Source organism: Populus nigra, chromosome 16 (genome assembly GCF_951802175.1).
Source record: "Populus nigra chromosome 16, ddPopNigr1.1, whole genome shotgun sequence".
Classification (NCBI taxonomy): domain Eukaryota; kingdom Viridiplantae; phylum Streptophyta; class Magnoliopsida; order Malpighiales; family Salicaceae; genus Populus; species Populus nigra.
This window is the reverse complement of record NC_084867.1, coordinates 11,392,210-11,416,678: the sequence shown is the minus strand read 5'-3', so window position 1 is coordinate 11,416,678 and position 24,469 is coordinate 11,392,210. Positions and strand designations below refer to the sequence as shown.

The 24,469-nt window shown below is 33.2% G+C and overlaps 3 protein-coding genes across 12 annotated transcripts; 2 read left to right on the top strand and 1 right to left on the bottom strand.

Moving 5' to 3' along the window:
* Positions 1-303: 303 nt before the first annotated feature.
* On the bottom strand, positions 304-3,839 carry LOC133676201 (SUMO-activating enzyme subunit 1A-like). Its single transcript, XM_062097819.1, has 10 exons — positions 3,572-3,839; positions 3,440-3,491; positions 3,148-3,343; positions 2,870-2,949; positions 2,619-2,735; positions 2,057-2,107; positions 1,512-1,578; positions 977-1,080; positions 778-882; positions 304-693 (listed from the first exon to the last, which is right to left on the bottom strand). Exons 1-10 carry the CDS (start codon positions 3,652-3,654, stop codon positions 577-579), a joined length of 972 nt encoding a protein of 323 aa, XP_061953803.1. The 5' UTR covers positions 3,655-3,839; the 3' UTR covers positions 304-576.
* A 7,030-nt stretch (positions 3,840-10,869) lies between these two features.
* LOC133675217 (squamosa promoter-binding-like protein 13A) lies at positions 10,870-14,574 on the top strand. Of its 8 annotated transcripts, none has more exons than XM_062096528.1 (5): positions 10,870-11,019; positions 11,146-11,206; positions 11,786-12,295; positions 13,030-13,163; positions 13,719-14,574. In XM_062096528.1, exons 3-5 carry the CDS (start codon positions 11,877-11,879, stop codon positions 14,309-14,311), a joined length of 1,146 nt encoding a protein of 381 aa, XP_061952512.1. In that variant the 5' UTR covers positions 10,870-11,019; positions 11,146-11,206; positions 11,786-11,876; the 3' UTR covers positions 14,312-14,574. The 8 variants fall into 8 exon arrangements, with proteins under 8 accessions (XP_061952512.1, XP_061952511.1, XP_061952507.1 ...); XM_062096527.1 differs by having other exon boundaries at positions 11,774-12,295; XM_062096523.1 differs by having other exon boundaries at positions 11,751-12,295.
* A 3,092-nt stretch (positions 14,575-17,666) lies between these two features.
* Positions 17,667-24,097, top strand: LOC133675552 (F-box/LRR-repeat protein At5g63520-like). 3 transcript variants are annotated; one of them, XM_062096972.1, is made up of 11 exons: positions 17,667-18,110; positions 19,793-20,071; positions 20,981-21,088; positions 21,193-21,285; positions 21,371-21,502; positions 21,676-21,774; positions 21,860-21,899; positions 22,018-22,167; positions 22,380-22,558; positions 23,018-23,136; positions 23,299-24,097. In XM_062096972.1, the coding sequence occupies exons 2-11, from the start codon at positions 19,841-19,843 to the stop codon at positions 23,756-23,758; spliced, it is 1,611 nt and encodes a 536-aa protein (XP_061952956.1). In that variant the 5' UTR covers positions 17,667-18,110; positions 19,793-19,840; the 3' UTR covers positions 23,759-24,097. The 3 variants fall into 3 exon arrangements, with proteins under 3 accessions (XP_061952956.1, XP_061952954.1, XP_061952955.1); XM_062096970.1 differs by having other exon boundaries at positions 18,711-20,071; XM_062096971.1 differs by lacking the exon at positions 17,667-18,110 and having other exon boundaries at positions 18,121-20,071.
* The last annotated feature ends 372 nt before the right edge of the window (positions 24,098-24,469 follow it).

The following is a 24,469-nucleotide window of genomic DNA, read 5'->3' as shown; positions in this document are numbered from 1 at the left end:
TAGCCCACATACATGCTATGATCAAAAGAACATTTTGCACGAGCCAGCAATCAATCTTCCAGCAACCAGCTCAACGGGCAACATCCATGAATCAATATCACCAAGTCTTGTCTAGAACTATTTAGCATGGCTGTGGCGATGCAATGTGGAACGTACTCATTCGAGGGACACAGTCACTTGAATCATTCAATAATAGTAACTTTTTCTTAGGAAAAAGAATGATCATCAACAGCCATTCTTGGCTATATATTGCCCTGCCTCTGCCGCTGTACATTAGTTAGTTAAATATACGCAGGCGTGAACTGTTAAAAGTCACTTACTATGATGAGCAACAATCCATGGTAAAAATAAAACACCAGAAAACCACTAGCAACAGTCGACAGCTAAAAACCAGTAACAAATCAATAACCAAGCTCCCAACTTTCCTGAGCTTCAGAATCAGCTTTAGCTTATCCTTGCAAAGATTAAAAAAAGAAACTGCAACAAATATGAAATCTCCTACACGGCAGTTGTCAGTATTCAGTACCCATACACTACTCAATTTAGTTCATTAAGCTTTCTCTAAACATGTCGTGATCAGCCTTTTGGGTTAGGATCTGATATGTCCTCTATAATGCCTTTCCCATCCACACTATCAAAGAAGAAGAAATTCTTGAGGGGATCCCCTTTGCCTGATATTGCTTTGATTACCTCCTAAAAGTTTTAATGCCACATATTAAACTAAATTAATTTTACACTTCGTAAGAAAACAAGTAAATAAAGAGATAAGGAATTCACCTGTCCAAGGATTCCTCCAATGATGGCACAAACTGGAGGGAATTCTCTTGCACCCATAACCAATCTTTCAAGGAGGGCATTGGGAATGTGAGATTCATTCAGTGACTGAAAGGGATTGTGATAGCAAGGTTTAGAAGCTGCCTTTCTTTCTTTTTTTTTCAAATAAGCAAACACAAATAACTGATTCCTACAGGCATACCTGCGCCTCACAAAGTTCCTTTTTCAGCTTCAGAACAGCAGGAAGGTCCTCAATACAAATTTCTCCTGGCTTGCGTCCTTCGTCCTCTTCAAACCTTTCAATCACTACAAAAGATAGAGAATAAAACAGGTCATCTCTTCTACAATGGAGACAGTTTAAAAACACTGCTCGGATTTATTTGAAATCCCAACTCATCAAATTATGAAAGAAACAGGATTTCAGATTTTTCATCACAAAATGGACAAACCATTCATTAGATTCCCAGTTCCAGAATAGAGATAACAGTATTCATGCACTTCAGAATGAAGATGCATGAGTTAGGTTGTGAATAAGAAACAACTCATCCTTGTAACACAATTACAGAAAGGAACATTATATATTCCTCAGTTTTGTAGCAGAATTCCACCAGGACAAGAACCAGGCAAACATGAGTTGTGAACAGTTTAACAGTACTCTACATTCACCATTAGTTTGGACCACCTTTTTTATTTTCTATTTTCCTTCTAAATAGCAATAACTGAATATTTAGCCAGACCTCTCATAGCCAAATAAAGCTTTGAGACTTTCCGGGGAAGTGATCTCCAAGGCACTGAAATAGCTTCCTGAAAATAACGGATCAATTACATAAGTTGTCAGTAAAATGGGCACCATAGCAAATACATTATTTATTGTTTATGTCAATCAAAATCAGCTCAGACTTCCATTTCAAACCGGTGCTAATTAACCATGAGCTTGGTAGCTATCCTAAATGAATACTACAAAGCTAATTTTCTTGGCTGCACCATATTTTAGTCCAAGTAGATTATTATAGCTGGCCACTTGGTTCATTCTCTGTTGGTGTCCCCTTAATGGCATACATGTGAAGATAGCATGGATCAGTTTGCTACTACTCTCACCAATTACCAGCTAGCTTACCTATATGGCTCGCTTAATTTAATAGAAGCCATCCTTTTTTTTAACAATAATGTTACAGAAATTCATGTTTGACTGAATATACATTATGCACTCGTACTGAAGGAACAAGGCTGGATGAGGCCACACATTTGGCTATCAAATTCATTGGGGAGAACTTAGTGATACCTGAAAACTTGGATATTGCAGTTCGCATTCAGTAGTTCCATCTAGCCTTTTCTGTCAATAACATGAAATAGGGAAAAACCCAGGTCAACAGAGCACACTATTTGAGGATGCTTGAAAAACATCAACAATTTGGCATCCCATGGGAGTTGCAACTTCATACAATAGATGTCAAAATTAAGTATAGGAGATTTAAGGAGACCAGTCTGGGTACATGCCAAAAAGATCAGTGCTCAGTTCTACTTCCACTTTTTAACAACAAGGCCATTCATGATCAAGGTTCACAAATAGACAGCACATCTATAGTTTAATACCATGTTAAACTGGTATCTTCATCTCCATCCTTATAACTGAACATATGGCATTCAAAGAAAGAATGACATGAATAAATGAAATTATGAGTCAGCATGAGCTAAAACAAGAAATAAACAATCTGCCACTCAGAACAAAACTGATTCAATGCTTGGCTTTAAAAAAGAAACATTTGGATCAACATGATCCAGTTACAACATGAAAGTGTGAAAGCAGAAAATGTGCGAAAATGGAAAGGTAAAAGATGGTTTACCTTTGCATAATTATATTTCTGCAAATCAACAAAGATCTCGCCACAACAATCTCTACAGTCAACTGTGTAAAATGATACACGCTTCGATAACTTCCGACACCTCTCATTGATCAATTTCTGCATTAAAAGCATAAGATTCAAAAACATAGCAAGTAAAACAAATACAGGCATTAAATCACAGAGCAGGAAAAATCCTACCAACAAGCACAATTATCTACACAAATTAATAAAGGAAAATGATTGACCCGTACTTTGGTTGCAAGGGAGCAGAAACTTATAACTACAACATCAAACTTATCAAAGAATTCAACGCCAAAGCTTGCCAAATCACCTGCAATTTCAATATCCCGTTAGATAATTTCGAATTCATTGCACATGTAAAAAATTCTTATGATTTATAAAATTAGCAAACAAAAACATTTTTCAACCAATTCCAATCACTAAATTAAACAATCCAACAACAAAGTTAAGCATTAACAGTTACAAAACTATAAAAACAAGAAAGAGTTGTGGGACAGACAAACCAAACCTTTTTCAACCGAAACACGAACCATGGGGTTAAATTCATTCAAAGAATCACGGCAAAGCTCAGCAAGAGTTTTCCCACTACAAGCATTTTCATCAGGGGGCATCAAAAAATTAGCAGACAATGCTTCTTCAGTCACAGCCCTGTCATCCACTAGTGTCAGACTTCCAACTCCAGCCAAAACAATGTTCTTGCAAAACTACCCAAAAATAAACACAAAAACAACTAAGCCCCATATTATCAACATAAAAAAGAACACATTTTTAGTGGGTTTTAAGGCTGTAGTAGCAAGTACCTCAGTAACAGTGCCCTTCATTCCATAAACTAATATATGGGATTTGCTTAGTCTACAAAAAAATAAAACATGGGTTACTTAAAAGCGTAAGTTCTAAATCAAATAGAGAAGTTTAATGAAAAAGGGTTTTACCTTCGTTGAGCATCAGCACCCCAAACCCTAATTTGGCGATCATACAATGCAGTTTCTTGCTCTGTTAACTCTTCTCCGTCCATGTTCAAATTGAGCCTAATCAAACAACGAAATTCAACTTTGGACTAAACCCTTAAAAGGGTTCTATTTTGATGAAAGGAGAAATGATTATAGACCCGAAAATGAAAAGAAGAGAAAAAATCCCGACAGGTAAAGAAGTGTTTGCAAGTTTTCAGAGTTTGAGAGAATTAAGGAAGTGGTTGTGTTCGGGTCTAAACAAATAGTGATGTTGTTGATCCACACTTGTGGTCTTGGGCTGTGGATATTTACATGGGCCAAGTTTAGTAGCCTATGATTCTCTCTTGATCCCCTTGAAAAAAGTATTTCTTAAAGAGGTAAAACTTGTAGTGGAAATGGAAATACAGAAAAAAAAAAATTGTTTTGTTATGATTTTTAAATTTCCCACTGCCTTTTGTTCTAGATATGTACAGGTACTACATCAACTGTTATTATCGTACAGATTATGAAGAGTTAGGTCATCAATGATTAACATGCCTGCAAAACATAGAAACGAGGGACTCTTTTCTTGAAATGATACGAGATGGTATTGCTTCTTGAAAAATCCACAGTAACACCTTCAGCCCTGTATGTGAAATCAATGCTCAACTCCAAGAAATAATTAAAGCTAGCGTTGGATGGAGAACGTAACACAAGTAACATGTCTCGATAGCTAGTTCAAGAAAGAATTGAAAAGGTCTAGACTTTGTAGCCAAGATATCATGAGCAAAACCCAAGTTCTTAACGACTAACATGCACACGTAGACCCATACACGCACACACTTTCTTGTACGATTTGCGACTCTTGCTCTTGCTTCATATTGACGTTGAACCTTGATGAATATACCTGGGTCTTGATGATAAATGTGTAATACTTCCTTGTCATGATCGATCACTAATTATAGAAGTGATCTCAGTCTCTTTTGGAATTTCCAGACTTCCAAATCACAAGATGATTTCCAGCCAAACTTGTAAAAATATCTGTTGTTCAATGGCGCACAACTTGGGGACTTTTGTTACCCTAGAAATTATGTAATGGCAGTCCATGGAAACGTGGAGAGTCCACCACTTTATTACTAGTGTTCGTCAGAAAAAGTGAAGAGTCGTTTCCGAGTTGCAGATTTTAATGACACAGAGTACGTCTTGGATCACCTTATCAATGAAGGACGCGTAGAATCCTTTTTCTGAGCAAAGAACAAATAATGTGACGAGATGGGGACCGGTTCTTATTGAAGAGTACAGCTAGCTACTAGATTGTGTCTAAGCGTACGGCCTTGTTCTATGATTACTGTACAAACCAATTTCATGAGCACCGGTGATAATTCTAGTGATGTAGTCAATCCATGAATTTGTTACGAGCACCGGTGAAAATTCCATTGATATTGAAACAAAATGATTTTATAGTATAATTTCTGTTATTTATTTTTTTTTATAGAAAAAATTATGTATATATGAAAAGTATGTGCGAACTCAAGAACTAAAAAAATATATAAATATATGTGTCATGATAAGATTGGATAAATTAAAGTAAATAGGTTTGAAATACTAGATTTCTAGATATTCAAGGCGAATTAATTATGATTTGAACACTTTGGCAAGCCTAGATGGCTATAAGGCCAGCCATTTAAGCTTGGTCAAGGCAAATTGTTTAGGTCATGCTAAAATAACTAGTTTTTTTTTAATTTTTCATTAACTCTAGTTTAATCCCTCAAATCTTTTAAACAATTATATTTAAAAAACTTATCTAGTATAAGCAAAGGGAGAAAAACTTACACGTTTCATACAACTAATATTACCTTTTATGGTTGTTATTAATATTTTTTAACATAATTTTTATTAATGATTTTACAAGAGAAAACAGTGTAATTATTTTGTTAGTTCAGATAAGCAATCCAGTAATAAAATACAAGTATAAACATAAGTAATATGATATGTGTATGCATTTTAGAAGAAAATGTCCCATGAGTAGTCATAAAGATTGGAGAAGGATCTCTAATTATTTTGGAGATAAGTAGTTGTGAAAACTTGAAGAATTTTAAGGGAGTTATGGATATCACATTGTAAAGATTTATTGTTAAGGATATGGAGATACATTTAGAAACACAAATATTTTGTTATTGAGGTTTTTCATTAGAGATATTAAAGATACAGAGAAATATTACTGCTTTTAATCAAAAGTTCAAAAGATAGTAGAAATATATATAATTTTTAAAAATTATCTAATATCAGGTAATGCATGATGAGGATTTTTCCTTGTTTGTTCATGTTGCATTTCCTGATTCACAAATTGTTAAAGGTATCCTTTAAAGATCAATTTTTTCTAAGACACGACATTCTTTGGTGTTATGGCTTTGATAATGATGAAAGTGACAATTCATTAGGGTTTTTAGTGTTCATGTCACTCTTTATTGAAGGTGGTCATCACACAAAATCCTTTCTTTGAATGACAAAAATCATTTAAACATGTTTAGTGGTAAGAGATATGGTTAGAAGCTCAATGAATGTCAAACGATCACGAATGGATTCATTGGTGCTTCTTTTAAATAATGCTCTAGTAAAAGATTAATGGTGTTATGAAGATTATGATATTTGAAAACAAAAGTGTCTATGTATGTTGACACTTGTTTCTTCCACTTAAATATGATTATCCATAGCCTATTTTACATTAATGAGAGTCATGTCAAGGAAAGTATATAGGTGTTCCCATAATGAATAGTTGTAGAATTCACTAATCAGGCTCTCAGTGGTAATGAGTTCGAGTAGATGCTCAATGTTAAGAATTTTCTCATTAAATCTCTAAAGTTATACTCAAATGCTTTCATCTTCCTATTGGTTGATGGAAAAGAGCATTAGTGTTTCATGAAATATCGCTAGGAGAATTTTACATATATCATCACTATTTTATGTTACAAGCTTTAGAATATTTCTAACATTTTACACATGCTCTCCATGTTCCATATGACGGTCATAGTTATCCAAGTTGGCCTCCACGAAAACATAGTCTTTGAAGAGACGAGTGTGTAACATTTTATGTCAAAGTGGAAAGTTTCTTACTTAATGAGAATGATGCTCATTTTTATTCTTAAGAGCTAATACAATCTTGCATATATAGCTTTTTTATTAAAGATCATGTGAGAGAGACTAAAAACAAGATTGATGGTGATAGCCATACTTGTGGCTAGGTTTTATTGTTGAGTGCTCTTTATAACAAGAATTGTTTTTTTATAAAGTTGAAATGTCGTGCCCACTTTGCATGTTTTTTTTTTTCATGGAACTGATTTTATCTATGTGCATTTGATGCATGTAATGGAAATAGAGCTATGTGTTGTATTTGAGTGCAAAGTTGTTCTTGAATGACTAGAACAATATTATTGAACATTTGTATTTAATGAAAGAGTTGGTGAGGATCTAAAGGGGTTATAGTTTCCATAATGGGAGGATTAGTTATTCTTTCATGTCCTAGAGTTTAGTTAACCAAAAAAAGAATGAACTAATTTTTTATTCAAGTTCACACAGACAACATCATTAATGAAGTCATGAGAAAATCTCATATAAGAATTGAGTTTTTCCAGTGAGCTTCCCTGCAAAGTAAGTTCATTATAGGCACATGAAATACTTTGATGCTTAAATTAGTAAGATGTAAAAAGAAAAAATAATATACAATAAATTAAAAAAAAATAGTAGTGAGAAATTGTATGTTTTAGGAATTGTTAAGTGGTTATTTATGATTCTATAAGTTTTTATATTCATAAAACTGTTGGATGGATGATTGATGGTAATTTATGGAATTACTTATAAGATTGTATGGCCAAGCTTTTAATGGTTGTGTGTGAGTCCAAGACCTAAGACCTTGCATGACTAGTGATAGGCTTGGAACTTGTATGACATAGAATATATATGTTTTATGGCCTAGAACTTGTATTTTGCATGACCAAGACTTTTTTTTTACTAGTAATTTAATATATTTATACACTCAATCCTTAAACTTACTTTATAGAGAAAGAAAATATTTTTATAGAAAATTAAGTTATTAATGTTATGTCATGCTTATCATTAATAAAAACACAATATTTTTCTAGGAAGTCAAGAGTTGTTATGTCATGTGTGCGTTATTACTAGAGATATTTGTAGTTCAATAATTACTGGTTAGAAAATTAATGTTTGCACTGCATAAAAAGGTACTACATATATGGAAAAAAATTATGTATACATAGAATTAGGGTTTAAAATATTAGGTTAGGATTATATCTGTTGGGGTCCAATTTGGTCACAATATTAAAGCATCTTTTTTATTAAAAAAAATAGTGCACAATCACTATTGTACAGGAATAACAAAAACAATTTATGCATATTTTTGTATAAAAAGAATCAAAGCTAATATAAAAAAATAACTAAAAAATTTATTTAAAAAAACTAAAGATCTTAAGTTTTGATATAATTCAATTATTTTTTTATTTTAATTATCAGTTTTGATTTGCATTTTTTAATAGTATCCTTGCAGTTTAATAGTCAAAGTAAAGTTTCATAAGGTACTATATTAGTTAGAGAATGATTTAAAAAGCTTATTTTATATTATTTAAAGTTTTATGTAATGCATAATTAAGCATAAAATGGAAACAATATTAAATTATTATTTTTAAAAAATATATTATAGTTTCAGTCCTTTGCTTAATCAGAGACAAATGAAATACAACTACTAAAATTATTATTCTATATTATTTAATAGTATCTTTTTAGTTTAATAGTCAAAATAATGTAATGCATAATAGAATTTATATTCTTATATATAATTATAAATACATAATATTTTTTCATGTACAAGGGCACCTATTTTCTAAATTAAACCAGGAAATTAGTTTTCCAACAATGTAAAATAAATAAATAAATAAATCACTCCATATTAAAGTGTGCCGACAGTTACATACATGAAAGAGGGAATAGATTTTTGCAACAGTGAGAGCTTCAATTTGCATGGCTGAGATGAAGAAAGATGGACACGTGGGGAACAAAGGAAAGCCCACAGAAAATCTATCCAGCCTAGAATTATAGGGGTTGGTCCCTACTACTGACACTAGCCATTACATCTACCACTGACATTGGTCCTGGTGGTTGCCCTCCTTTTTCGTATCCTATTTTACCCCTCCATCTTTTCTCTATTTATTTCTCCGCCCCATCTTCCTTTAATTTATTTTAATCTAAGATTTTTATTATTATTTATTTTCTTAACTATTTGCAATGCCCACGCGCACCCCTTCTTTAGCTTTTTAAACCAAGGTGTGGTCCAAGAGCCATTTTGTGCATACGATGCTTTTCTTTCCCGTCATTGGTAAGAGAAACTTGCACACAATCCACCCGCACCCACTTACTCAAGAATATTCTCTCTCTCTCTCTTTTTTTTTTAATTAAAAAAAAGAAAGATTATTGCTAATACATCAAGAATTTTTCATAATTTTTTTAATTTAAATTATACAAGTTAATCTAAGAATATTTTTTAATTATAAAAAAATAGCATTAAAACTTTTTGTTTGAGCTCATAAGGGTGTCACAGAGAATTATAACGGTTATTTTTTAAAGTATATTTTTTAATTTATTTTAAAAATTAAACGGTTGTATTTATAACAATTTTGTTTAATTTTCTAGATGTAAATGGTCGAAGATAATGATTAAAATAAATAAATAATCAAAGAAAGATAAAATTCACATACGCTTCCATCGTTGGGAGTGAAATCAAGTGATGAAAGATTTTCATTATTAGGTGATAGACCTTGTTTTTGGCTGGCGTCAAAGATTTTATTCATTTTCACTAGATTTGGCTTTGTATTTTGTTTCTTTTTTCTACGTGCAACTCATTATTATTTTTTCTTTTTGAAAAATTTAAACGAGTGACGTGGAAATAAAATTGAGTGAGAAATTGACAAGGCATAAATCAGGCCTCAATTGATTCTTTTTTCTCTTTTTTCAATCCTCTTGAGTGTTTTTCATGTGATACATTGAACGAAGTTGATTTTTATTTATATCATGTGGATGAAAATGCAGCTTGATGCTGGTTCACATGTCAAGGAGCTGCACGAATTAGGATCATGATTTCAGGTTTATACTGTTAAGAACCTATAATTGAGCTTCGTATAATTACATATATTATGTTTTTCCTGAGAAAACTGCCTTTTTTATACAGGACAACTCACTTTTTCATTGCAATAATCATAATTTATCATTACAATAATCATGATTATAAAATTTAGATCGGTTATTTGATATGTAAATCTAGAATCCCACCGATCTAGAATTTCTAATCAAGTTTTAATTAAAAAATTAAAATAAAAAATAATCTAGTTTAACCTAATTAAAAACTCTAGTTAATCAGTTCTTTAAACTGTTAATTTAAAAAATAAATTTATTTTTTAATATTTTTTTAAATAATTTTATTGAGATAACCCGAATTAATTGTTTATCCTTGTCTTATCTCAAGTCACATCCTGTATCGAGTTTTATAATTATAACAATAATAATATTAAAGTACAAGACAAACTATGCTAATTGTAATGTTTTTTTAGGGAAAAAAATGAAAAGAAAATACATGATTATTCAATTACCGACATAATTGAAAAAACTGTCATAATATTTTCTCAAGAACATGGTTCAAGAATCAAGATTGTTCTTGTGAGATTTACTTGTTAAAGGGAAAATAAAACATGTTCCATCCTTGATTGTTTAATCATGATTTCCCATAAACAAGAATTACACTATGCTAGAAGAATCAACAAGCAAATGATTGAACAAACAAAATCTGGTGGTCCTTAACAAGAAGCAATCACATTCAATGATGCTGAAAGGAGAAAATATTCCAAACACAAAGTTCCGTTTCAAAATCTTCCTCCTCCCCTTGTGCAGGGCCAGGAAGAAAGAACGAAAACACTAAAAAAAATAAAATTGAGGGGAGCAGCAAAGTTTCAAAATGTTTGTTTCCCACTCTCTAGTAAAAGTAGAGTGGGATGCACACACAGCTTGAAGTAAAAGAAATCTCAAAAGGAAAAACATGCTGTGAAATGTGAAACACAAGGTCACATGCTTTGTCCCAATTTGCATCAATATCCTTGTACTTCTTTTCTTGCCTCCCAGAAAAAGTTGAAAGGAACAACCAACAGCCTGTCCTTATTTTTTTATATATATTTCAAACAAACCCTAACATGAAAAAGAAAATAATAATAATTATATTTTATATGAAAAGGAAGTAGTGAACTTAATAAAGACAGCATATTTATCTTAGCTCTATATGGCCCTTCATGGTAAGCAAGCAGTGACCTCCCTTTTCACTGTTACTAAAATTTCCCACTTCCAACACATTATTATAATCAACCCTTTATGGCATTTTGGTTCTGGTGTACATACAGGTAGTGATTTTTCAAACCTACCACGCACTCAGCTTTACAGCTTGATGTATTTTTTATGTTGTGTGTGTTTTGTTTTTTCCTTGACTGCTGATCGCTTTTATGGGTTCTAAATGGAATCATTGTCAGTGAATGAATGGATGAATGGGTGGGAAAGATCAAACCAAGTCTTCTTCTAGTGAACCTGTCTGTAAGTACTCTCTCACCTCTTTCCCTCTTTCTTTACTTATTTATTACTATTTCTTTATTTATAGTTAGTACTTAGTAGCTTTCATTTTTTAAGCTTCCAATCTTCTTGGAGGTGTATCTCTGCAAACTGTATTGCTGCACTCACTAAACAAAAAGGAATAGCCTTTTGTTGGGGGTTTCTTGTTCCCCCCCCCCCCCCCCTCTGCTTGGTTGAGTAAAGAATACCATTCTGAGATGCTCATCCTTGCATTTCTTGTTTTCTCCAAATCTTTTCCGATTTACATTCTAATTCTAGTTTTAAATTTACAATTCTGTTCACTTGAAATCTGACAGTTTTTTAAGCTACCACCGCAAATATGAGGATTAAATTGTTGTTTGTAGTGTATAAAATGGGGGTTATGAGAGAAGGGCTTGGTTATTCAAGTGTGCTGTTCTTTGCTTGTCAGGTTTAAATTGCTGGTCTTTACTTGTTCTGAGGTTTAATTGATGAAATCTGGTGTAGTTTTGTATATCTGGATGTCTCTTGATTTGTTTGTTTGGTTTAGTGTGAAATAATTTCTTATGCAAGGGTGGTGAACAGTGAAAGAGAAGTTTAATTGAATTGGTAGAGGTGGTGTGGAGCAATAGAAAGATAACTCTGAGGAGAGCAACTCTCTTAAGTGGTAGATTTTATGGACTGGAACTTGAAGGCAACTTCCTGGGATTTGACTGAATTTGAGCAAGGAGCTGTTCCAAGCATAAGCATAGATGCATTTGATAGGTCAACTAACTTTGGAGTTAACAGGAGTGGAGGGGGTTTTTCTATTGATTTGAAACTTGGTAGGGTTGGTGATTCAAGTGATGAATCTATAATTAATTGGAAGCAGCCTGGAGTCTCAAAACTACAGCCCTTACCTTCTGGATCAACGAAGAGAGCACGCGGAGCTAACAGTGGAACTCAGGTAGCTATGTGCCTTGTTGATGGTTGCAATTCAGACCTCAGTACTTGTAGGGACTATCATAGGCGCCATAAGGTCTGTGAGCTTCATTCCAAGACTCCTCAGGTTACAGTTGGCGGTCAGAAGCAGCGATTCTGCCAACAATGTAGCAGGTATGAATTGTGGTATCGTGTTCTTAATTTCTCAAACTCTAACAGTGCTTTGGTTATTTTGATTTAAATCCTGTTCTGATTATAATTTTCCATCTTTTTCCATAGCTGCTTTCATGTTCTTACAGGGGTGTGCTAATTTCATCTTCTTGTTGCACTTCTGCATTGCTTTTTCTGAGTTGGACAGATGTTTTCTTTTAATTTTAGGAAACAATGTAATTGTACTGATAGAATCATTTCCTGTTCATTTTCATGAGGCTCGTACTATATGAAAATCAAAATCAAATTTCTTTACCATTATGCTGCATTTATTTTGAGACATGGTTTTAGCACGTCTCACAGTGTGATTTCTGTAAAGAACTGCCATGTGGTTTGAGCATGTATGCGGAGGAACATGGAAAGGTCATTATTCTGAACAGAAATGGTAATACCTTGAAGAGATTTTGTTAATTCTATGCAGAATTTATTTTGCAGCCTACTACAGTCTTATGAACTCTACCTATGCCCCTGAAATCATGTATAACAGCATTCTTTTGAATTGGTTCTCTTAATTCTTTGTGGAATATGTGTTGATGACTTCCACTTAGACTGGCTCCTTCCTTGCTTCATTCTTGTCCTGTAAATAAAACAGGCTTCATGTCTATAAAATGCATTTTATTTGTTTTTTCTTCTGCATCTAAACCTCTGTCCACCTGTGGTTTCATAGCAGTCTTATACTTTTACTACTACCTTACTAGGTTCCATTCCCTGGAGGAATTTGATGAAGGGAAAAGAAGCTGCAGGAAACGTCTAGATGGGCATAATCGGCGGCGAAGGAAGCCTCAGCCAGATCCCCATTCTCGTCCTCCAAGTTTTTTATCCAATTATCAAGGTTTGTTACAACAATGTTCAGTGGAATCTTTTTCAGCTCTAAATGTGGATACTGGCACACACTCAGTTGCACGACTTCATTGGCAATGATTGCAATCATAGATCTTTATAGTTCATTTCAAACTTAACTAGTTGAGTGCCTCTTCAACTTGCATGGATGATGTCACTTAGAAGATGATGATCTAGTGGCCACTATAGCTAATTTCCACTGCCAATATCCATCCTACTTTTACCTTTTGCCCATGCTGTTGCAGAAATATTCTAATGATCTACGATTCCAAATATACAGACTGGACTTTGACTTGAATTTGAACATTGAAATTGCTCTCTTTCTTGAATTTGCTTAAAATCAATGCTTGTCAATGGAATTTTAAATTATTTAGCATGATTTTGTCATTTCAAAGTTGCTTCCATAACGCACAGAACCAAACTGAAAGAGTTCTAAAGGCTTTCTGTAATTCATATTGATATATATGTTAGAATATCAGCTATGTCACTTGTTTTTGCAAATGACATTTTTTCGATTAAATAGTTAAATACATCTTTTCAACATCAGGTACCCAATTATTTCCATTCTCTAGTTCCCATGTATATCCATCCTCTACTGTATTGAATCCCACGTGGTCGGGAGTTGCTAGTACTGAGGCAGATGGTAGGCCCCATAATCTGCATCAACTTCCTGACAAACAGAACCTGTTGTTTGGATCATCCTCGAGCAGTTACCATGGAGTGAAGCAGTTCCCTTTTTTGCATTGTCACAGCCCTGGCCTTAACAATCAGACATCTCCGGAAGCTTCTGTCTGCCAGCCGCTTCTAAGAACCATTGCTTTGCCAGGCAGTAGTGGGGCAAGTAGCCATAGTATGTTCTGTGACAGGTTAACACAAATACAAGACTCGGATTGTGCTCTCTCTCTTCTGTCATCAACACAGACGCATGCATCCGGGAACCTCATGGTGCAACATGATTCAGTCTCTTTATCGCATCCTATAGGCCCAACAGTACATGATCATGGTTTAGGGCCAATTGATTCAGTTTTGGTTTTCAATAACAGGGATGCTAATGTCCATTTTCCAGGAACGTTTCAACCACAGTCTGGTGGTTCCTCTGGCAACAAAGCCCCGCAAACACTTCCATTTAACTGGGAGTAATAATCTCCTGGACTCCCATTTTGATGCACAGTAATTTTGGATTCTTGCTGAAATATTCCTCAAGGGATTCTCATCTCTGCTAACTAGAATGCTGGATTGTTGAAGTTCTTTTTTTAATGATTGACAGCAAATTGAAATTGCTAGTAGTTAAATTTTTATCCTTTCATTGTTACAAAACCTTGTATCATATCATTCTGTGACTAGGAGATCTTCATCAGCTAGTACTAGCAAATTATGAATTGCATTTGAGAAATTGATAACAAGCTGACTGCTGTCATAAACTATGAACAAGTTAGGCATGATGACTGATCTAGAAAGGCACACAGAAGAACCACATGTTGAAAAATATTTTGGAAAATTTGTTTAAAACATGGGTAATGGGTATTTTTGAAGTAATGTTAAAAGTGAAGTTTATTTACTTTTTAGAGTGAAAATTTTGCTAGAATTTTATTTCTCATATAAGCTATTTAATATTATTTAAATAAATTATTGATAAATAAAAAATCAGTATCAAAAAACTTTTGATTGATATATTTTGATGAAATCTAAAACTTTCAAAATAATCTCTATTTTAAATAGAAAATAAATAAAATTTTCTTGGTGTTTATATAATGTCAAGTTAAAATTAAATTTAAAAAATAAACAAACTTTTAAAGGGAAAAAGTTTTAAGCAAATTGAATTTCGAGTTTAAGTTCATGCTCGGGTCGTGTTTGAACTTGAGTTTAGATTTATAATTTTTTAGTCTATAAAAAATTATGTTTACCAATTTAAATGTGAACTTGGGTCTGGTTCATGAAGAATTATCTTTTTTAGTCCATTCTACTGTTTTGTCCACCCCTTGAATGTAAAAACTAATAAGTTATTTCATGAATTATTTTTACATAATATAAACAGTTTTTCTGGCTCAAAAAATGAATTACCTCAATAAAAAAAACATCCAAGTTTAATTTTGGTTTTATAAAGGGTAATTAAAACTGATAGTAGATGAACTCTAACAATTTTCTAGTTACTAAAGTAATCTATAAGAGGAATGAAGAAAAGTGCATTGGGGTTAGGATTTTTTGCACTGTTTTGGACAAATTTTTCTATAGAATTCGACACCCTTCTTCATCTATTTTTAACTTAACTCTTCTAGTTTTCAAGCTTTATTCCTTTTTTGTTTTTTCCTCATAGTATAGAGTTTATGTTTGAATTTTGTGAAGAGACATTGAGTACAATTCATTTCCAGATTTTAGTCACCACTGTGTTTTTTACCAAAATAACTTATTTTTCAACCTATTTCAACCCAAAAACAGCCTTAAAACATCAAGAAACTAACATATCAAACTAATAAATCCCCAAAAAAGTCCAAACTACAAAATTAAATTGAATAAAATATCTCATCCTCAATTTAATTCTGAATTTTTATGATATATTAAGGCTTGAAACAACCACTATAAGACTCTCATCACCTAGTAGAACCTGTTGACACCAATTTTAATTATTTTGGTGGTTGGAATAGATGTCGACAATGAGTTTTCTCTCTTTACGTAGAATCCAGTGGGTTTTCTGTCTCCTCTCAAAAAAATAGACTGAAAAATAATGAAAATAAAGTTTGATACCAAAATTAAATTTAAAAAAACCAAAGGGACTAATCACCTATTAAGTGAAAAATATGGGGGATCAAACTAAAATTTATGGAAGAAATTAGAATTTATCACCTATTTTACTCGTGTTTTTTTAATTATGGTCCTCTATTTTTCAATTTTATCATCTCTTAAAAGAAAAGGAACTGATTGATTATTAATTTGAGCATAAAAAAGTTCAATTGTGAAAAAAATAAAAATAAATTAAAAATCAAATTAAAAATTTAGAAAAAAAAATCATTACTTCAACCCACAATAATTTATAAGGAAATGCACAATAAAAATTACTATAGTGAAATGGTCACATAACTTAGTGTTTTGTTAATTTTATCTTTGTTTGTATATTTTTGCATGATTATAAACCAACAATATATATGCTCACTTGTTCAATCATTTAGTAGTAATTTTGGATAACATAAACAAAAGGGGAATACAAAACAACTTAGGTATGGTTGTTGTTGAAGAAATCTCTCCGTGAAAAAAAACAAAAAAGGATTAGAGCTTCACTCTACAAACAAACTCATAACATTGTTGATTGTAATAATAGAAGGATCGTTTTGTCATTCTTAACAAAAAACCATTGGCTTGGTTATTATGGGTAGTACAATCATTTCACAAGGTTCATTAATCATTATTAGATTATCCGGGTGATAAATCAGTCTTTTAACATCTTTTAAACACAATAAAATAACTAAATAACTCCTAAAAAAAATTTAAACTCGTATACATGAGCTTTTGGTATTTTTAGTTTTTAAAGCGCAATAAAATAATTAAATTACTTTTTAAAAGCAAAGTTTTTTTAATTGATGTCCATGAAATTTTTCATATTTTTAGCATGTTTTTTTTTATAATCAAGCTGACCGAGGAAAAATTTAATAATTTTTAAAATATATATATTATTATAAAAACAAAAATGGTTAACACATCACCTTTACATGTTATGTTCATGCTATTTGAGTAGTACTTAAAAAGTAGCTTAACAGCTTTATGAGCAATTTTTGAATCATCTTAATGACATCTCCATCCCTAGATGCCACATGTGATTTATAGGCTTCTAGTTTGACTTTGGTAGCCTTTCCCTCCTTTATTATTTTTTCTCTTTCTCAATTTACATGTTTAATCTTTAAAATCTTCAAAGTATTTCTTCAATTTGTTTTTCCTTTATATTTGGTCCATGTTTATTTAATTAATATATGTTTTATTTGAGATAATTTATAAAATTAATTTTTTTTGTATGATTTTACTTTTTTTTAGTTTTTCTTTTCATATTATATTTGATCATCATTCTTTTTATTTTTATTTTTTTACTTTGAATTTTTTTTATATTGATAATTTTTTTTGATTTTATGCCTCTTTCGACGTTTAGTTTTTTGTAATGACATTAAAACTGTCTTTGTAAGCTTGTTTTGGTGGTGGGGCATAGCGATAATAAATCTGTAACATGTTTTTTGTTTAATTCTTTCTTCTCCCAAGTATGATGTTGACAACTTGATATTTATAGTTAATTATTGCCAATTATTGTGGTTATTTTTATTTATTGTAAATATTTATTTTAATTATATTATTATATTAATTAAATTTTTTTAGCATAGGCAAATTAATAATCTGGATTTCAAAAAAATAAAAATAAAAATTTCAGCATCACCTAAACATGTTTTTTTATATTAAAAAAATTTAACCACCGCCGGCTTGGGACTTTCTAGTTATTATCTACCACCTTCTCGATTACCGTTAAAACTTTTTCTTCTTTCCTTCTACTATGTAGCTGTAGTTGTACACTGTAAATTCATGTCTGAATGAGAGAGAACATGCATCACTTTTCTAAATTGTCCATATTTCACAACATGGTATCAAAGCAATAGAACTTCCATATTTTCAAAAGTTGTCCCAATGTAGAAGTCTGTGATGACTAAAACCTTGGAACCTTCCTCTAATCCCAATATCATTATTGTCCATGAAGACAACAACCCCAATCTGAATACTTCCCCTATGCTCTTAAATGGAACGAATTATGTGGTCTGGTCCAAAGAAGCAAGCATGTATCTCTACAGCAGATCCAAGATGGGTTTTGTTGCTGGAAAGAAGCCAGCTCCAGCACCTGATAACCCTGCATCTGGAGACAATCTTGTCAGATCATTGGTGATCAACTCTGTGGAACCGTGACTAGTCGAAGGTATGTATTTTCGAACTACTGCTGAAGAGATGTGGAAGGTCCATAAAGAAATATATGGTGAAAAAATAATTTTGCAAAGATTTATGAACTTAAAAAAGGCATATGGCAATACAGTGGAACTCTTGGAGGCATGTGGGATGAATTAACCCAATACACTCATATAACAAGTGATATAAATGTTAGAATTAAAGAGGTAGAACAAGACAAGACTTTTACCATGTTAACTGGCCTTGACTCTGCATATGACATGGTTAAAGGTCAAATTCTAATGGCCTCTGAGTTCTTTCTCGCTCTACTGCTTGCTCTATCATTCAAAAATAATAGACAAGGAGAAGGGTGATGAATTCTACCTTGAAAAGTGAGGCATTTAATACAGATAAATACTGACAATGTGCTCAATTTTTCTAGAGAACAACTGTATCAGGAACAAAGAGCAGCTTCTCTCTTTTGTACATAGAGATTCACATTTTTGTCACCAAAACATGTGCCATTGTCAAAGAATTCTATTTCTTGTTGAGACCGATTAATTCATTTCTGGTACATTTCCTTACCTGTATAGTTTTACTACCCTGACATATATAATCCTGCAATTCCTTGCAGATATTTGAGGAAAAAAATTTCTGTACATAGACCAAGAACTTGATGCTTTCAAGAGCCCAGCAGATTTACAAATTTCTTATCACCTCTGATAAACTAAGCACATTTAGGATCCTGTTGCAGTGAGTCTGTAACTATGATGATTGATATTGGGATACATACATAAATTTTTGCCCCTTACTTTTACTTGAATTTCAAGTTCATCCAAAATGGATCCATTTGTTAGGGACAGAAAATTGTCCCTAAATTTGTTTCAAATCAATTCAAAATTAGATAATGTTCCCCTCCATCCAGGAACTCTCAAGTGTTTGCTACTTGTATTTGGGTCTTGTAATTGGTCAATATTACCTAATTTCTAACAGGTTTGTATCAGAATTGAGAGAAGTAACTGGTTGTGATGAAAATAAGAATAATTAGGTAATATCTTAGGGGAAAAAATGAGGTTTCATGCGAAAAACAAACATAAATATCACTTCTCCAAGGGAGTGGTTGAAGGAAAAGTTGCCAATCTACCTTTGAGGAAGAGGGGCTGTAGTTGATCTTTAGGAAAGCTAGTTTGAAGACAAGAAACAACTAATTGGAGGTCTATAAAACTAGCTATTGATATTTGATAACAGAGGAATTCTTTATACATAGATGGACCATAATTCATTGTCAACAACAACAAAATCATTCGAAAAACTTTTATGTCAAATGCTCTTGCAACTTGATTGCAACCGGTTTCTAAAGATGAAAAGAAAACCTCAAGGAACAAGTAGCTTTTATTATGGGTTCATTTTTAGGATTGAAAATGAAGGCATCCTCCACCATATTAATGCCTTTTACCTTATGGAGGATATGTACAAAAACATGGGTAAACAAAGCAAATAAATATGGATACTGAAGTGGGATATGAAATCAGATAAAACAAGCAAAAGAGGAGCTGGTTCTGACAGAAAACACCAAAACCCATTCAATTCAGAGAATCCAAAACCAGAAACCAATAAAGGAAAAGAATCACAATCTCCTTAAATGGCCTTAATTGCAACAAGATTCTGGAAAAGATAACTCCTTTTTCAAAATGAATTGCTGCACTCTCTCACCAGGTATAAAATAGGCAGCACCTCTCCTATCTTTTCCATGCAAAACTGTACATGCGCTTTGCATATAGAAGTACTACTCAAATGGCTAAGCAGCTATCAGGAAGAATGATGTGTGGGTTCTCCCTTGTGACTGAAGAGATAATGCAAAACATACTCTCAAGGTTACCGGCTTTGGCCTTTGCATATGCTGCCTGTGTTAACAAACGCTGGTACAAAATATGCAGTCAAATACTCAAAAGGCCTAAGCTTGCTTCTGCTCTCTCCCTCAACCCTTCTCTCCATGTAAGTTGTTATACTTTCAAATATTTTCAAATCCAGTTATGAAAATTGGTATTTTTTCTTTTGATCGGACAAATTGTCCAATTTTAGACAGCATATATGTTCACCGAATGTATTCGCATGCACGTGCATGACACGCGCAACTAGAATTGTTCCTTTCAGGCGGAGAAAACAAGAGGAATCCTGTTCTCAAACTATTTATTCACATTACATATTTGCATGCATGTGCATGACACGCGCAACTGAAATTGTTCCTTTCGGTAGGAGAAAACAAGAGGAATCCTGTTGTTAGCATATATTTTCATACGGAACACATTTGACATTGCGTGTCATGCATGCGCAACTGGAATTGATATTAATTGTTCCTCCAATTGAAGAAGCATGAGGAGCTCTATCATTGCTAATGTGATTGTACAATTTCAGTCAGCATATATGATCATAGAACATGTTTTCTGGTGTATGTCATGCACATTCAACTAGAATTGGTATTAATTGTTCCTCTGGTTGGAGAAATTGGAGGAACTCATCATTGTTGATGTGATTGCCTGATTTCAGTCAGCATATATGTTCATAGGACATATTCGCTGGCGTGCCTCATGCATGCGCAGCTGGGATTGGTATTGTTCCCACTTCTGGTTGAAAAAAACAAGAAGAATTTTATTGTTCCTAATGAGATTGTCTAATTTGCCAGCATTTATGTGGATAACACATTTGCATGTGTGGCTGGAATTGAACTGTAATGACTAACCAAAGTTTTTATCAAGTAAAAAAAGGAAGAAAATAGTGGAAATGAAATAAAAATAAACGAAATGCATAGAAATCTTCAAGATTTCCTTTTGTGTTAAATTGTTTTCCTTTGTTGTACCAAAGAAAACCAATAGAGCTCACCAGTTTTTGTGTTATGATTGCAAGGATGCTGTGGAAGAGGTTATTGAACAAGTTCTCTCTGAGCCTATTCGTCCACACTTTGCTATTGCTTGCATCAGCAAGGAGTTTAACTTGGAACTGACTCATGGACTGGTAATAATTCTCTGCTGAATCTTTCTTATGGTTGTCTATGGTTAATTTGACTCTAGATTCCCTCTTCTCTCTTCCAATGTGAACAAATTGATTCCATAACGCAGATAATTAAAAAACTAGGTTCAAGCATCCCAATCATTACTAATATTGCCAGTGGAATCATTGGTGTTGATGGCATTGCTGATGAACTGTATGAGGTTTGTGTGTTTCTTCTCATTTCATATGCGTGTTTATGTAAATTAATTAAAATATCTGGATGTAGTGATGCCAAATCTTATGCAGGAAAAATGGGAAACAACAACTGCTGGTCCTAATTCGCAAGAATCGGATACAGTTGACCGAGGATTAGTTTTGCTTGTTGGATTTTTACCTGGGCTCAAAATTGGCACCATTCCACTGTTACGACCGATGCAGGTAAGGTGTATTATTCTTAATGGGAAGTGATGTATGCCCGATCTTAAGTAATAATGCATTGAGAATGTTGGCCATCACTTCTATGACATTGAAATCTACAAGTATGAAAGCTATTTTTCATTGTTTGTACGCATAATGGGTTGTTGACTTGCAATATTTTCCACCATTATCAGGAATCCAATACTTTGGTTGACAAATTTGTGATGGATATTTTACATTACACATCTGCTGTATCAGATTCTCCAGCCCCTACTGGGATCATAATATTTGGAGTAAGTTGGCATCCTTGCATAATGTTTTAATTAAATTCTATTAATTTTCTTTGGTTGCTAACATGTGACATTGTTGATTGTCTAGGATAAAACCACTGACATGAAACCTATTGTTTCAAAGATGGGTAAGTATCTTGTACCACATACATAATTGAGGTAGAAGGTGTCTTGGTTCAATCCTTTGTTGCATTTCTTGCCGTGGCACAGCTTACATATATAGCTGATGACATTTCAACTTTGCAGATTGTGCCATGCCAGAAGAAACAGTCATTGTAGGCGATGCAAGTGCCGACTTTATTTTCAGAAATGGGGATAATTCTCTAAACCATCCTCATACTTGCTACTTTCAAGCTGTTGCTCTTGTATTTGCAAGGGACAGATACAAGCCTGAAGGTACTTGATGATTTGTATGAATTGAAGCAAATTATGCTAAAAGTACCAATCACAATTTGCTGCACTTTAAATGTAAAAATGATGTAGCAGGTATCTTAATTTTGAAGCTTCCAAAATATTTTAGATACAGCAATCTACATTTCTGCAGTTGCTGTATTTGCTGAAGATCACGATTCTGTTTTGATGTCTTTTCTGGGCTTTTGGGTATGCAGGTATAGGAGAAATTCAATTCCAAGTCACAATGTCAAAAGGTGTAATGCCATTTGGTCCCACACTAGAGGCAGCTTCTGTTCTACAGAAAGATTCAGAGTGTTCATGGATCAGTGCAAAACTGAAAGGACAGAATGGCATTGTGGCTGCCGGGGAGATTTTAAATGATCTCAAACAACAGGTTTTTTTTTTTTTTTGTCTTTTTACTGTTATAGAAAAGTGAAGAAATGACGGGATTTCCTCTTCTGTTGTTTTGCGAAAGATCTATGTTAAGAGTTCTGTAATGAACTAATTCACATCTGGACAAAAAGCTGAACCACCATGCTATGCCCAACTACATTTGCTTAATTGCCATTTTTTGATGTTCAAACTAGGTAGATGAAGTTCCATGTTTATTAAATTGAAACGGGTATTAATTAAGGCTGATTAGAAGTTTGCCTCATAGTCCCCATCTGACTATCCCTTCACAGTTTCTTGGTTTTGCTGTTGAGTTTAAGACATATAACTGAGAAATTGCTGTTATCGACAAATCTAATTTAAAAGTGGAGTATTTCCTTGTGCTTTTGAAGGAGAGTGTCTCATCAGTATATTGTTTTAAAACTTATTTTCTTCCTTAATTAACCAAATGAATCTGTTGCAGTTCAGGGACGCAAATAAGTCTGCTGATATCTACATTGGTGTCACAAAAGAAACTATAAGCACCAATGATTCCGGAATTTGGACACCAGGAAGATGTTTGGATTTCTACGAAGTAAGAGGGTAAGATAAGCGATCAGTTTCCATCTGTACTGTGTCTTACATTATGTTTTTTATCTGGTAACAAATATATCTGGTCCAGAATATATATATGTTCAGGATTTCTTTGATCATCAATAGCACCAAATATTTAGATTGACTCTGTTTTCTCTTGACTTTAAACAGAGGTGGTGGCCGTTACTTTAATGTCAATGGTGTTGGCATCCAGCCTGGTGATTCCTTCCTATTCTACCAGTCAGATTCTGAAACTGCTTCATCAACATGTGATCATGCCTTTAACAAACTTTTAGCCCTGAAGGCAGAACTGAAAAGCAAAAATTATCTTCATTTGAGCAATTTCGCTGACAAGGATGACAAGAAAGAAGTTCTCGGTGGTCTCATTTTCTCTTGCTATCGTCGTGGCAAGTCATTCTTCGGGGACCCTTTTGTTGATAGCTATCCATTTTGCGACAGCTTTCCTACGGCTCCAGTAGCAGGATTATTCTGCAGAGGAGAAATTGGAAGGGGCCCCAAAAGCTTGATGAATGAAGAATACGAAGATGTAAACTCCCCTAGGTGCTGTCTCCATGTTTACAGCACAATATATTTGGTTATGTCATATCTTCCACCATCCGTAGAGAATTAATCTCTATTAGGAGTCAAGCATGAATAAATCCTGTAACAGCGAAAAGAATCGCAATTTCCTGAATCTCTTGTTATGTTACCATTTTCCGGAAATGAATCGCCGGCTCTCTCTTCTATGAAGTGTTTCCAGAGTTTGGACTAGCAGGATACTTTGCTGCATTAGAGGAGTTGGACAGGTATGTAGCTGTCAGTCTAATTACAGTTGAAGCTTTTTAGTTTGTCATTTATGTTTCGTCAACCTTAAAAAAGCAGTAGATGCTTGATGGTTGTATGCATAATAATGTATGGAACTGTATTGGAGAGGATCACTCCTTTCCTATATGATCTCCTTTGCCTAAAAGTCTTGCTTCCTTTACTAGACTCTAGTGTCTTGCACATGCAGTGAACAAAATACACTCAAAACTAAGAATTGCATGATTGTTCATACTGGATGACATTTTAATTCTAACCCGATGAATCTCAACTTAATCTGAACTGAGTGGGTAGTTTTTTCTATGGATATCTTATCCGATGGATACTGAATAGGTTAGTGAGTATCGTTGAAAACCTAACTCAAATATATATTTGTATTATATAAATGTATATTACAACATTTTTATTTTTTGAATCCAATATAATATATACATATTAATATACATACACACACACTTCAAATATATATACATTATAATTTTATTTTATATTAAATAATAAATAATAGTCAATAATTGAT

Excerpts from the sequence above, each read along its gene's own strand:
- LOC133676201 (XM_062097819.1), bottom strand. The coding sequence starts at position 3,654 with ATGGACGGAGAAGAGTTAACAGAGCAAGAAACTGCATTGTATGATCGC. Across the intron at positions 3,492-3,571 it reads GGTGCTGATGCTCAACGAAG|ACTAAGCAAATCCCATATAT; the intron begins GTAAAACCCTTT and ends ATTTTTTTGTAG. Across the intron at positions 694-777 it reads TTGGAGGAATCCTTGGACAG|GAGGTAATCAAAGCAATATC; the intron begins GTGAATTCCTTA and ends TAAAACTTTTAG.
- LOC133675217 (XM_062096528.1), top strand. The coding sequence starts at position 11,877 with ATGGACTGGAACTTGAAGGCAACTTCCTGGGATTTGACTGAATTTGAG. Across the intron at positions 12,296-13,029 it reads TTCTGCCAACAATGTAGCAG|GTTCCATTCCCTGGAGGAAT; the intron begins GTATGAATTGTG and ends CTACCTTACTAG. Across the intron at positions 13,164-13,718 it reads TTTTTTATCCAATTATCAAG|GTACCCAATTATTTCCATTC; the intron begins GTTTGTTACAAC and ends TTTCAACATCAG.
- LOC133675552 (XM_062096972.1), top strand. The coding sequence starts at position 19,841 with ATGCGCTTTGCATATAGAAGTACTACTCAAATGGCTAAGCAGCTATCA. Across the intron at positions 20,072-20,980 it reads CCCTCAACCCTTCTCTCCAT|GATGCTGTGGAAGAGGTTAT; the intron begins GTAAGTTGTTAT and ends TATGATTGCAAG. Across the intron at positions 23,137-23,298 it reads GATTTCTACGAAGTAAGAGG|AGGTGGTGGCCGTTACTTTA; the intron begins GTAAGATAAGCG and ends GACTTTAAACAG.